Source organism: Eschrichtius robustus, chromosome 20 (genome assembly GCF_028021215.1).
Source record: "Eschrichtius robustus isolate mEscRob2 chromosome 20, mEscRob2.pri, whole genome shotgun sequence".
NCBI classification, from domain to species: domain Eukaryota; kingdom Metazoa; phylum Chordata; class Mammalia; order Artiodactyla; family Eschrichtiidae; genus Eschrichtius; species Eschrichtius robustus.
This window is the reverse complement of record NC_090843.1, coordinates 40,970,252-40,984,489: the sequence shown is the minus strand read 5'-3', so window position 1 is coordinate 40,984,489 and position 14,238 is coordinate 40,970,252. Positions and strand designations below refer to the sequence as shown.

General features: G+C 38.6%; 1 protein-coding gene across 1 annotated transcript; it reads right to left on the bottom strand.

The window, feature by feature from the left end:
• Positions 1-1,403: 1,403 nt before the first annotated feature.
• On the bottom strand, positions 1,404-2,339 carry LOC137754867 (olfactory receptor 4D1-like). The gene has a single exon (XM_068530789.1). The coding sequence runs from the start codon at positions 2,337-2,339 to the stop codon at positions 1,404-1,406; it is 936 nt and encodes a 311-aa protein (XP_068386890.1).
• Positions 2,340-14,238: the final 11,899 nt, after the last annotated feature.

Genomic DNA, 14,238 nt, shown 5'->3' with positions numbered 1-14,238 from the left:
GGAGGTAGAGGTGGAGAAAGGATAAAATCAGAGCTGCCATGATGGCTTTCCTGGATGGGATGGTTGTTGGGAGGGAAGCAGGAACAAAAAAGCTTCTGCATTATCTTCTTAACTTTGGACCAACATTATACATTGCCCAAGACTTTTACAAAGGAAGCATACCTCAAAGGAGATGGAGTAAAGAAATATAAGTTACAGAGAGAGAAATAAAAAGTAGATCTGAACTTGACAGGGAAAGAATAGGGTGCAAGAAAAAGTAGAAATACCTCTCTGTATAAAATACTGTTCAAGGTGCTGAGAGGATATAAAGATGAATAAAACACACCCTTGCCCTCAAGGAGCCCTCATCCCAGGGCAGAAAGTCAAAGAGAAAGGCAAAAACCCATGAGGTGACAGCCTTGGACTGAACCCACACCTCAAATCTGGACCACTAATAGACATGGCCCTGCCCTCTGACATTGGTTCCCCAACCATACTATAGCATCTTCTTCTCAGCCATATCATCCAAATGATGTAAAGATTAGGTTGGGAAAGTAGAATACTTTTCAGATTATCCAAGGAATTTTTGTAGAAAAGGAATAAATCCAAAGGGAAAATACTTTTATGGGAAATATTTAGAAAAATGTTAAAAGTGAGAACACTTCCCAAATACCGCAGTGAAGAAGGAGGCAGAGAGGCAGGGAGCAGAAAAGAATGTGATTGTTCCAGAGTTGAGATGAAAGTGTTAGGCTGCAATTCAATTGAGAGAACATTAAAATGTAAGAGTTAATAGGATTATTAAAGTTGGAACACTTAAACAGGTTTTATATAAAGAAGTTGTGTCTTTTTAACTGAGTATTTTATGGAAATGTATATTATGTTTGGCTGTAGGAATACCACAAACAGGAATTTCTGGAACTCCTTGGTCTTTACCTAGTATTGTAAAGCCAAAATCTATTAATAAAGTCCTAATGGAGGCTACAAGAAAAAAAAATGAAAGTGTTGAGCATTCATCACAGATATTCATCCATAGATGAGGAACTCTCTAAGTTTCCCCTTGTGATTGTGGGAGACCCTGAGTTTCAAATCCCACCCATATCTCCTGCCTCGAAACTTGGAGTCAGAGGAACAATCTCATGGCCAAGCTATGCCCCTTCCTTGCTGTTCATCATTGAGCAGGTCACTTCTCTCTGAGTTTTCTCATTTGTAAAACTGTTTAATAAGAACATATCCACTGTCAGTTTTGTGAGAATGAGATAAAAGTGCAAAAGTGCCTAACACAATACCTGCCACAGGAGTAGGTCCATAGAAATATTAGTTTAATCTCAATGGCTACACCCCATAAAGGCTTTCCTCCACGTCTCATGTGGGAAAACAAAAGTTCAGAGAGAAGACTTGTCATTTAAAGTCAACCTATTTTAAGTTCACCCCCTGCTGAAAATCACTAGGTGCTTGCCTAATCTCTTCATGGCCGCCTGCATCTCCTGGTTCCTCAGGGTGTAGATGATGGGGTTGAGCATGGGGGTCAAGACCGTGTAGCTGACGGACACTGCCTTGTACATGGGGAAGGAGGAGAAGGGCCAGGCATAGATATAGATACAGGGAATGAAGACCATAGACACGACGATGATGTGGGTGGTGCAGGTGGAAGCTGCCTTCCTCCTCGCCTGCCCTGAGTGGGACCTCAGCGTCACCAAGATGACAGTGTAAGAGGTCAGAAGGAGCAGGAACCAGATGAGGACCAGCACCCCACTGTTGGAGATCATAAGGAACTCCAGGAGGGAGGTGTCCGTGCAGGCAAGTCTTAGCACTTGTGGAATGTCACAGTAGAAGTTATCCAGGATGTTGGGGCCACAAAAAGGCAATGGGAGCATCAGAACCAGCTGGACTATGGAGTGGAGAAAGCCCCCTACCCAGGCAGTCACCACCAGCCCCACACACATTCGAGTGTTCATGATGATGACATAATGGAGGGGCCGGGAGATGGCTATGTAGCGGTCATCGGCCAATACTGCGAGGAAGAAGACAGTCCCACCCCCCAGAAAGTGGAAGAAGAAGATCTGGGCCATGCAGCCCTCGTAAGAGATGATCTTGGTTTCATGTAAGAAGTCCACCAGCATCTCTGGGGAAGTGACTGTAGAATAGCAGATGTCTATGACAGACTGATTTTGGAGCAGAAAATACATGGGTGTGTGGGGCCGAGAGTCAGAAGTCACTGTGACCGTGATAAGGAGGGTTCCCACAATGGTGGTGACATAGACAAATAGGAATACCACAAACAGGAATTTCTGGAACTCCTTGGTCTGTGAGAACCCCAAGAGGACAAACTCTGACACCTGTGTGATGTTCTTTCGTTCCATGGGATCTTCCCCACATACCTAGAAGAGAAACTATGCAAAACAAAAACCATAAAAATTTAATCATTCTCCTTGGAGAGTCAGGATTGAGTTAATCAAAATCATTGTTGAGTACCATTCCCAAATGGAGCTTAGAAGAGCCTTTCATGGAGATACATACATTTTCAAGGCTTTCACAGACTTATCTCCTTAAGCACACCCTACATTGTATTACAGGCATTTATGGGTCTTTTTCCCTTTGTACCATGCTGTCCTTGTCCATGGGTTTCATGTCTGACTCACACTTGCTGTGCCTGTGAACCACAGGCTCTACAGATATAGACGAACCAATCAATGGATGAATACACATGTCACCAAGTACCTATGACCACAAACATCATCAACCTAGGTGCATCAATCTTGAGAGGATATAGAGATTAATGATTTTAGATAAACAAATAGAGACTTCTTTTCAGTGAACATTTGAGGGGCTGCCTATGGTTCATTGCTGAATAAAGAGAGATGTGTATTAGAAGAAATTGTCATGTACAAATTCAGAGGCAAATGTGAAGAAAAACAAGCAGATGATTTTGGCTGTAGTGAAGCTGGGATGATTAGAGCTTCTGAAACCTTTCCACATAAATACTTCTTGAATGGCATTTGTTGCCATGGGCCATCTGCAGGGGTAACTCAAAACAGCCCAGGACAAATGCAAAATCTCCTTGAACTCTTATGTTTTATATTTTAAAACTTATGTGAATTTTCTATTAAACACATATCTCTAGACAATCTTTGGGAGGCTTAAAATTTAAGTATTGTGGCTTGTAAAACTTTGTAAGACCAAGGTGTTAAAGAAAATATAGAATGGGGAGGGAAGGGGATCAAGATGGCAGAGGAGTAGGATGTGGCGTTCACCTTCTCCCACAAAAACATTGAAAATACATCTACAGGTGGAACGATTCACACAGAACAGCTATTGAACGCTGACAGAAGACCTCAGACATCCAAAAAGACAAGAAAACCTCCACGTAACCAATAAATGATATTCGATTAATAAATACAAACTGGAAATCACAGTTGTCAAGAACATTTAAAAATATATATTTATAAATAACACTCTACGAGCAAAAGGACAAAGGACAAAAACAAAAGGTGAAGTATCATTGACTGATACATTAAAAATAAATAATGCATATTCTCTAGTAATCAAAGAAATTTAAATTCAAATTCAAATCAGCTTAAAAAAATCCACTTGTAAAGGATTATTGAGATAGGCCTTCTCACACCCTGGTGGTAAAAGTATAAATTAATATAATTTATCTAGAATGCAACTTATTAACTTATGTCTGAGTTTTAAAAATATGTATTGTGACTTCAGGAACTCGAGCCTGTATATATACTATAAAATGTAAACAAACACTTATGAAAATAGATGTATAGTTCACTGTTATTTCTAGAAGAAATAGGAAATAATCTAAAATCTAACAATAGAAGAAATAGAAGAGTCTACAATAATTAACAGTTTCCATTTATTGAGTTTTCATAACATGCCCAATTTTGTCAAGGGCTTTGCAGTTGTGATCTTATTTTGTCTTTATAATGAGACAGGGAAGTAGGGACTCTTCACATTTTATATTTGTGAGATTTCTATCAGAGGGAGTAGGGACATAGTGGACATTACCAAACTCACACATGGTAAGGTTTGTATTCATGTGATTAAAAAGTGAATGTTCTTCAATATTACGTACTTATTTCCTCTATAGTAATACTATGCATCCTTTTAAATGAGCTGTTCATTTTGTTGAATCATCACTGAATTGACCTAGAAATAATGCTGGTGAAGCATAAATGATATTTCATTAAAGTTTGGTTATTGATATCGAAAATATATATGACAAGGAAGAAACATGTTTCTTTAGTTCAGTAAGTGAAAGTTCTAGAAGACATCCACTTGAAACATAAACTGAGTTCTTTGGTGTTAAAATCCATTCCCTCACAAGAATATACAGTGGTGAAAAGACAGCCTCTTCAATAAGTGGTGCTGGGAAAACTGGACAGGTACATGTAAAAGTATGAAATTAGAACACTCCCTAACACCATACACAAAAATAAACTCAAAATGAATTAAAGACCTAAATGTAAGGCCAGACACTATCAAACTGTTAGAGGAAAACATAGGCAGAACACTCTATGACATAAATCACAGCAAGATCCTTTTTGGCCCACCTCCTAGAGAAATGGAAATAAAAACAAAAATAAACAAATGGGACCTAATGAAACTTAAAAGCTTTTGCACAGCAAAGGAAACCATAAACAAGAAAAAAAGACAACCCTCAGAATGGGAGAAAATATTTGCAAATGAAGTAACTGACAAAGGATTAATCTCCAAAACTTACAAGCAGCACATGCAGCTCAATATCAAAAAAACAAACAACCCAATCCAAAAATGGGCAGAAGACCTAAATAGACATTTCTCCAAAGAAGATATACAGATTGCCAACAAACACATGAAAGAATGCTCAACATCACTAATCATTAGAGAAATGCAAATCAAAACTACAATGAGATATCATCTCACACCGGTCAGAATGGCCATCATCAAAAAATCTAGAAACAATAAATGCTGGAGAGGGTGTGGAGAAAAGGGAACCCTCTTGCACTGTTGGTGGGAATGTAAATTGATATAGCCACTATGGAGAACAGCATGGAGGTTCCTTAAAAAACTAAAAATAGAACTACCATATGACCCAGCAATCCCACTACTGGGCATATACCCTGAGAAAACCATAATTCAAAAAGAGTCATGTACCAAAATGTTCATTGCATCTCTATTTACAATAGCCGGGACATGGAAGCAACCTAAGTGTCCATCAACAGATGAATGGATAAAGAAGATGTGGCACATATATACAATGGAATATTACTCAGCCATAAAAAGAAACGAAATGGAGTTATTTGTAGTGAGGTGGATGGAGCTAGAGTCTGTCATACAGAGTGAAGTAAGTCAGAAAGAGAAAAACAAATACCGTATGCTAACACATATATATGGAATCTAAGAAAAAAAAAAAGGTCATGAAGAACCTAGGGGCAAGACAGGAGTAAAGACACAGACCTACTAGAGAATGGACTTGAGGATATGGGGAGGGGGAAGGGTAAGCTGTGACAAAGTGAGAGAGTGGCATGGACATATATACACTACCAAACGTAAAATGATAGCTAGTGGGAAGCAGCCGCATAGCACAGGGAGATCAGCTCGGTGCTTTGTGACCACCTAGAGGGGTGGGATAGGGACGGTGGGAGGGAGGGAGATGCAAGAGGAAAGAGATATAGGAACATATGTATATGTATAGCTGATTCACTTTGTTATAAAGCAGAAACTAACACACCATTGTAAAGCAATTATACTCCAATAAAGCCGTTAAAAAAAAAATCCATTCCCTCAGATTACACTTTTCCAGAATTGTTTTCTCTAATTGTTCAGGAAATTTTGCCCTGAGGCCCCACCCTGCGAAGATAATAGAACATAGAAAGATCCCCACCTGAAATATGGGAAGGGCAGCAGCAAATGCACTGAAGTTCTTTTTACAAGGGAACTGAAAGAATATATGTAAAAAGATTTCTATCAACTTCTGTAGACAAGTATAAAACAATTCTCTCTAAAATTATTTGTGAGATATTACAGTACTCAAAATATTACCAGGTTTATCTCATCTAAAACTCACATTTATCCTCAAATATTTGTGTAAAAATGATGTTCTGGGAAGATGCCCTTTATTGTTTATTCAGGCTGCATCTACTCTCAGAATAGTACCACTGGAAAAGCATCCCCATGGGCCATTGAGACCCCCACAAGACTTTTGGAGGGAAATGTGATGAAATAGGGTTAAAATGGGTTTATCCTAGCACAGTAGGGCAGGAAGCCCTGAGACAGGCAAGAGCGGAACAGCACTTCCTGGGGCATTGTCAGAGCAACCCCTACAAAGGGTAATATGCTTTAGTCTGGCTTTGTGTCTTTGCTCCTCCACATGGTGTCAAGGTCAGACTGGGTAGACAGCAGCTTCAATAGCATGGTTTGGCCAATCTGAGAAAGCCCCTGACAACTAACCCTTCATTTTCAACTCTCCCACCTGATCATTGATTCCTAAAATGCCAACGGCATAGCTTGATTATATCTACTTTTTTTCTTTACCCCTATTATGTTGACAAGTACACGCTTTTATACGCTTTTATCAGTCAGAGATGCACCCTGTGCAACGTTATACGTAAGTCAACTTCCTAAAAGATATTTTCCCTCTCCTTCAAAGTTTTTTCAAAAAATTTCCATGGTTCTTCATTGTCTACAGGAAAAAATTCAGGGTTTTCAGATGGATTTTCAAGGGTTTCCACACAAACTGGCTCCTACCTTTCCTTCCAGACCCACCTGCCACTTAATAGTAGTAGAAGTAGTAAACATTCATTGTAGCAGTAGTGGTAATGATTGTTAACATTTACTGTGTGTTTATTATGTGCTAGGCACTATGCTAAGCATTTTATAAGCATTATCCTGTTTAATTCTCATATATTATTCTCATGCTTATAAAGTATAGTAAGTACTATTATCCCCACTTTACAGATAAGTAAACTGAGGCTTAAAAGGGTTAAATAATTTGCCCCAGGTCACACAGAGAATGAGTAGCAGAGCTGGGACTCTGAACCAGATTCTGATTAGCCCCAGAATCTGCACTCCTAACTGTTATTCTCTTCTTATTTGCTCCCCTCTAAGAATCCTTGGCTTCAAACAAACTGATCTCCTCCTTGGTTCCTCAGGCTTCAGTGCCTTTCATCAGGCTAGTGCCCCACCTAGATTACCTTCCCATCCCGTTCACCTATCTGAATTTTACCTCTCCCTCAATTCCCGAGAGTAATTAGCTCTTCCATATAGTGCCACGTACTGGTATTTTTCCATAAGGATGGTTCTGTCACCTTACATGTGTTTGTAATTTCAGTGCAAATCTGACATATTGCGTGCCATACAGTTCTTAGGCACACAAAACCTTTCTCATAGATGGTCCCCAAATGAATGCTTGATTGCTTGATAGTGGGTGGAGAGATGGGCAGACCTCTGTGAGAGGTGAGGAGAGAGAGTAGCCACTGAACAGAGGGGTTCAGTTTAAGGGACCTTAAAGGGCATCCAGGCATCCTAGTTCCCAGCAACACCAGGTTTACAATCCTAGAAGCATCAGCTTAGCATGGCCAGAATTCTTTCTACAGACTCATAAATTATCTTTGGAAATGATTGTTTCACCTGCATGCCTAGAGAATAGATTTAGAGGGAAAGAAAATAAAGAGACATGAAGGAGGGACATGGACATGTGTGGGGTAAGGCAAGGATTCCAGACCCTTTTCTGTTATTACTCAGTCCTCTCTCCCATCTGTCTTGCTCTCAGGAAATTAGTTTACACAGGACAAAGAGAGGAGGGGAGGAGATATAAGTGGTTCCAAAAATGAGGGTGAATCTACTCTGTGGTCATCTTGGAAACATTAAGAGTTTTTATTAAACACAAGATTTAAGAGAAAGGAAAACATGGAGGAATAGCAACAGAGAAGGAATAAAAACCTGAAGTGAGTGGGAGAGGCATCAAGCAGGAGGAGGAGGGAGAAAAAAGGATTAAAAGGGAAACATTAGAGGGTGGGAAGGGAGAGAGAAAGCCCTGGTTTGTTTTCTCTTAGGTGTGGGAAGAAGCTGTAGTACATGTGTGGGAGGTGGAGGAGAAACCATTCGCATCTATATACTGCTCTCCCTCCCACTCTCTGTCCTAAATTCCACCCAACACATACACCAGTACGGACAAAAGTCTTAGTTCCAGATAAAATCAACTGTTCCTCAAATTCCATTCCCCAGCATTCTTCCCAAAGACTTCCCCATAGCTTCCCTCCACCCCATGCTTGTGTTACAATGGGCTTTGGCAAGAACCTTCTCAAGGCTGACTTGTCCGTGGGAAGGACCCTGGAGCCATCACCTACCTCCAGCCCAAAGAGGCCAAGGGGACTTAGAGCTTCCCATCATCCAGGCCAGCCTTCTCCTGCAGCTCCATTTTTCTCCTGGCCTCTCTCAGACCAGGAACACATATAGGATTGGTCTTAAGGGGAGGGACATTCCTCGGGGGACAAAACTCAAGCTTAATTCACGAAATAAACCTGGGCTCAGGCTGCTGAGGGCAAGAGCAATGGGAGTTATTAAAAAGTATGTGAACTATTACATCAGATGTACATTATCATTGAGAAACTGTCTTGGGACAAAATACTTCAGGGGCTCTGATCATAGGACCAAGATGAAGAAGGATAAGAGTGCTTAAAGGAAATAAATTCCCAGGGAGGTTTACAAGAACCGAATTCCCTGAGGTCAGCACCATGGGCAGCGCAGGGCCTCCACCCTCTCCTACCACTAGTCAGTGAAAAAGTGAGCTAGGTCCTAGGACCTGGTCCAGGTCACACCCTCTAGAGAGTAAACTCTGAAGCATTTTTCACATGTACAACTGTTTAGGTATCTCTCACCCCAGCCTCTGATCTGCTGTCCTTTCAGCCAGAGTTAATTTCTCAATATAAATCAACTAAGTTTACTCTCAAGATAGAATTCACATACCATAAAATTCACCATTTTAAAATGCACAGTTCAGTGGGCTTTAGTATATTCACAAACTTGTGTAGCCATCACCATTGACTCTAAAATATTTTCATCACTCCAAAAAGAAACTTCGTACGCTTTGGCAGTCACTACCCATTCTGTTCTCTCCTCGGTCCTGGGCAACCACTAATCTACTTTTTGTTCCTATGGATTTACCTATTCTGGACATTTCATATACATGGAATCATATGATGTGTTGTCTTTTATGTCTTGCTTCTTTCACTTAGCATAATGTTTTCAAGTTTCATCCATATTGTAGCATGTACTTCATTCCTTTTTATGACCAAATAATATTCTATTGCATGGATACCACTTTTGTTTATCCAGTAATCAGTTCTTGGACATTTGGGTTGTTTCTCCTTTTTGGCTATTATGAATAATGCTGCTATAACATCTGTACACAAGTTTTTGTTTGGACATATGTTTTCACTTATCTTGGGTATATACCTAGGAGTAGAAGTACTGGCTCATGGTAACTCTATGTTTAACCTTTTAAAGAACTGCCAGTTTGTTTTCCAGTGGCTGCACTATTTTATATTCCCACCAGTAGTGTATGAGCAGTGATGATTTCTCCATATCATTGTCAACACTTATAATCTGTCTTTTTATTTTAGCCACCTTTGTAGGAGTAAAGTGGTGCCTCATTGTGGTTTTGATTTGCATTTCCTTAATGATCAGTGGTAGTGAACGTCTTTTCATTGTTGGCCATTTGTATATCTTCTTGGGAGAAAAGTCTATTCAAGTCCTTTGTCCATTTTTAAATTGAGCTGTCTTTTTGTTGTTGAGTTTTGAGTTCTTTTCAAATTCTGGATATTAAACTCTTATAAGATGTGTGATTTACAGATATTTTCTCCTACTCTGTAGGTTGTCTTTTCACATTCTTGATAAGTGCTTTGATGCACAAAAGTTTTTTATTTTTATGAAGTCTAATATATTTATTTTTTCATTTTTTGCTCATGCTTTTGGTGTCAAATTTTAAAAATCTGTTGCCAAATTTGAGGTCAGGAAGATTTACTTCTTCTAAGAGTTATATAGTTTTTTAGCTCTTATATTTAGGTAGTTGATTCATGTTGAATTCATTTTTATATAGAGAGTGAAGTAGGGGCCCAACTTTACTGTTTTGCATGTGGTTATCCAATTGTCCCATTTTTTGAAGAGACTATTCTTTCTCCATCGAATGGTCTTGGCACCATTATAAAACAAATCAATTGACCATAGATGCTTTGGTTAACTTCTGGACACTCAATTCTATTCCACTGGTCTATAAGTTTATCCTTATTCTGACACAACACTGTTTCGATTAACTGTAGCTTTATAGTAAGTTTTGAAATTAGGAAGTGTGAGTCCTTCAACTTTGTTTTACCTTTTCAAAGTTGTTTTGGCTGTTTGGGACCCCTTGTATTTGCACATGAATTTGAGGATTGGCTATTCCATTTCTGCAAAAAAAGATATTTGAAATTTTGATAGGGACTGTACTGAATTTATAGATCACTTTGGGGAGTATTGCCATCTTAACAACATTAAGCCTTCCAATCTATGAACACAGGATGTCCTTTCATTTATTTAGGTCTTCATTAATTTCTTTTTTTAAAAATTTATTTATTTTATTTTTGGCCGCTTTGGGTCTTCGTTGCTGAATGTGGGCTTTCTTTAGTTGCGGTGAGCGGGGGCTACTCTTCGTTGTGGTGCGTGGGCTTCTCATTGTGGTGGCTTCTCTTTGTTTCAGAGCATGGGCTCTAGGTGCGTGGGCTTCAATAGCTGTTGTGCATGGGCTCAGTAGTTGTGCCTCGCAGGCTCTAGAGCACAGGCTCAGTAGTTGTGGTGCATGGGCTTAGTTGCTTCGCGGCATGTGAGATCTTCTGGGACCAGGGCTCAAACCCATGTCCCCTGCATTGGCCGGTGGATCCTTAACCACTGTGCCGCCGGGGAAGCCCAGGTCTTCATTAATTTCTTTCAGCAATGTTTTGTAGTTTTCAGTACATAAGTCTTTCATCTTTTTGGTTAAATCTTTCCTACGTATTTTATTCTTTTGGATGCTATTGTAAATGGAATTGTTTTCTTAACTTCTTTTTTTGATTGTTTACCAGTTTATAGACGCACAACCTACATTTGTATGTTGATCTTGGACCCTGCTTTGCCAAATTTGTTCATTAGCTCTAATAGTTTTTTGTGGATTCTATGGGATTTTCTGTATATATAGAATCATGTCATCTGAAGATAGAAATAGTTTTACTTCTTTCTGTCTGATGTAGATGCCTGTTATTTCTTTTTCTTACCTAAATGCTATGGCCAGAACTTCCAATATAATATTGAATAGCAGTGGTGAAAGTGGTCTTCTTTTTCTTGATCTTAGTGGGGGGAACGTTTTCAGTTTTTCACCATTGAGTATGACATTAGCTGTGGGTTTTTCATAAATGTCCCCCTTGTATTCCTAATTTGCTGAGTGTATTTATGATGAAACTGTGTTGAATTTTTTCAAATGCTCCTTCTGCATCTATTGAGATGATTATGTGGGTTTTACCTTTGTTTTATTAATATGTTGTATTACATTGATGATTTTTTCTTATGTTGAATCATATTTGCATTTATGGGATAAATCCTACTTGGTCATGGCGTATAATCCTTTTAATGTGCCTTTGGATTTGGTTTGTTAGTATTTTATTGATTTTTGCATCTATATTTATAAGGAATATTGGTCTATAGTTTTCTTTCCTTGTGGTATCTTTGTTTGACTTCAGTATCAGGGTAATGTTGACCTTGCAGAATATGTTAGAAAGTGTTCTCTTTGCTTCTGTTTCTTGGGAACATTTGAGTAGTATTGGTGTTACTTCTCCTTTAAATGATAGAACTCACCAGCGAAGCCATTTGGTCCTCCACTTTTCTTTGTTGGGAGGCTTCTAAATACAATTTTTACTTGCTATAGGTCTACTGAGATTTTCTATTACTTCTTGAGTAATTTCTTTGGTAATTTGTGTTTTTCTAGGAATTTGTCCATTTAATCTAGATTATCTAATTTGTTGGTATGTAATTGCTTGTATTATTCCATTATAACCTTTTCATTTCTATACGGTTGGTAGTAACCTTCCCACTTTCATTTCTGATTTTGTTCATTTGTGTCTTCTCTCTTTTTTTCTTAGTCAGTTTAGTTAAAGCCTTGTAAATTTTGTTCATTTTTTCTTTTCTTTTTTTTTAAAGAAGGTACTATGCTGAATTTGTACAAATTCCTCAGTCTGCTGCAGTTTTCAATCTCTATTATCTTGAAAAATATATATTCTAAATAAATATTAAAATATATATTCTAAATATATTTTTTTATAAATTTATTTATTTATTTTTGTCTGTGTTGGGTCTTTGTTGCTGCAAGCGGGATTTCTCTAGTTGCAGCGAGCTGGGGCTACTCTTCCTTGTGGTGCACAGGCTTCCATTGCAATGGCTTGTCTTTGCTGCAGAGCACAGACTCTAGGTGTGCGGGCTTCAGTAGTTGTGGCACGCAGGCTCAGTAGTTGTGCCTCGCAGGCTCTAGATTGCAGGCTCAGTAGTTGTGGCACACAGGCTTAGTTGCTCCACAGCATGTGGGATCTTCCCAGACCAGGCTTGAACCTGTGTCCCGTGCATTAGCAGGCAGATTCTTAACTACTGCACCACCATTAAGTCCCTGTTCATTTTTCAAAGAATCAATTTTTGGTTTTGTTGATTCTCTCTATTATTTTTCTACTCTCTATTTCATTTATTTCTGCTCTAATCTATATTATTTCCTTTTTTCTGCTGACTTTGTATTTAGTTTTTCTTCTTTTTGTAGTTCCTTGCAGAGTAAAGTTAGATTGTTGATTTGAGACCTTTCTTCTTTTTTAATGTAGACATTTAGAGCAATAAACTTCCCTATAAGTACTGCTTTCAATGCACCCCATAAGTTTTGGTTGTTATGTTTTTGTTTTCACTTATCTCAAAGTATTTTCTAATTTCCCAAGTGATTTCCTCTTTGATTCATTTGTTGTTTAAGAATGTGTGGTTTAGTTTCCACATATTTGCAAATTTTCCAGTTTTCCTTTTGTTATAGATTTCTAGCCTTATTCCATTGTAGTCAGAGAAGAGCAAGCTTTTTAAATTTATTGGTAATTGTTTTGTGGCCTAACATATACTCTATCCAAAGAAATTCTCCATGTGCACTTGAGAAAAAATGTGTACTTTGCCATTCTTGGGTGTTCTGTATGTGTTTTAAGTCTAGTTGGTTTATAATATTATTAGCCCCTTATTTCCTTATTGGTTACTATTTGCATGGAATAGTAAATAGCTCTCTTTTGGTTACTATTTGCATGGAATATCTTTTTCCATCCTTTCACTTTCAATCTATTTTTGACTTTGGTTCTAAAGTGAGCCTTTTGTAAGCAGCATGCTATGGTCTGAATGTTTGTGTTCCCCCATTCATATGTTGAAACCTAACCCCTAATGTGATGGTATTAGGATGTGAGGCCTTTGGAGGCGATTAAGTCACGAGGGCTCTGCCCCTATGAAAAAAGCTCAAGGAGCTCTCTCACCCCTTCCTCCATGTAAGAACACAGTGAAAAGTTGCTGTCTACAAACCAGGAAGTAGAACCAGACACCTAATATGCCAGCATCTTGATCTTAGACTTCCCAGCCTCGAGAACTGTGACAAATAAATGTTTCTTGTCTGATAGCTATGGCTAGGGCTTCCACTACTATGTTGAATAAAAGTGGTGAAAGTGGGCATCCTTGTCTTGTTCTTGGTCTTAGAGAAAATGCTTTCAGCTTTTCACTGTTGAGAATGATGTTAGCTGTGGGCTTGTCATATATGGTCTTTATTGTGTCAAGGTATGTTCCCTCTATACTCACTTTGTTGAGAGTTTTCAATCACAAGTGGATGTTGAATTTTACATTTCTTATTAAGCTGGCAGTGGTGTTGAACTCTTTTAGCTTTTACTTGTCTGTAAAACTTTTGATATCTCCAACAAATCTGAATGAAAATCTTACTGGTTAGAGTATTCTTGGTCATAGATTTTTTTCCCCCCTTTTATCACTTTAAATATATTGGGTCACCCACTTCTGACCTGCAAAGTTTCTGCTGAAAAGTCAGCTGATAGCCTTATGAGAGTTCCCTTGTATATAGCTTGTTGCTGCTTTTAATATTCTCTCTTTATGTTTAATTTTTGCCATTTTAATTACAATGTGTCTTAGTGTGGCCCTTTTGGGGTTGATCCTGTTTGGGACTCTCTGTGTTTCCTGGACCTAGATGTCTTAGGG

Bases quoted from the DNA above. Each gene is read 5' to 3' on its own strand.
- LOC137754867 (XM_068530789.1), bottom strand. From the start codon at position 2,339: ATGGAACGAAAGAACATCACACAGGTGTCAGAGTTTGTCCTCTTGGGG.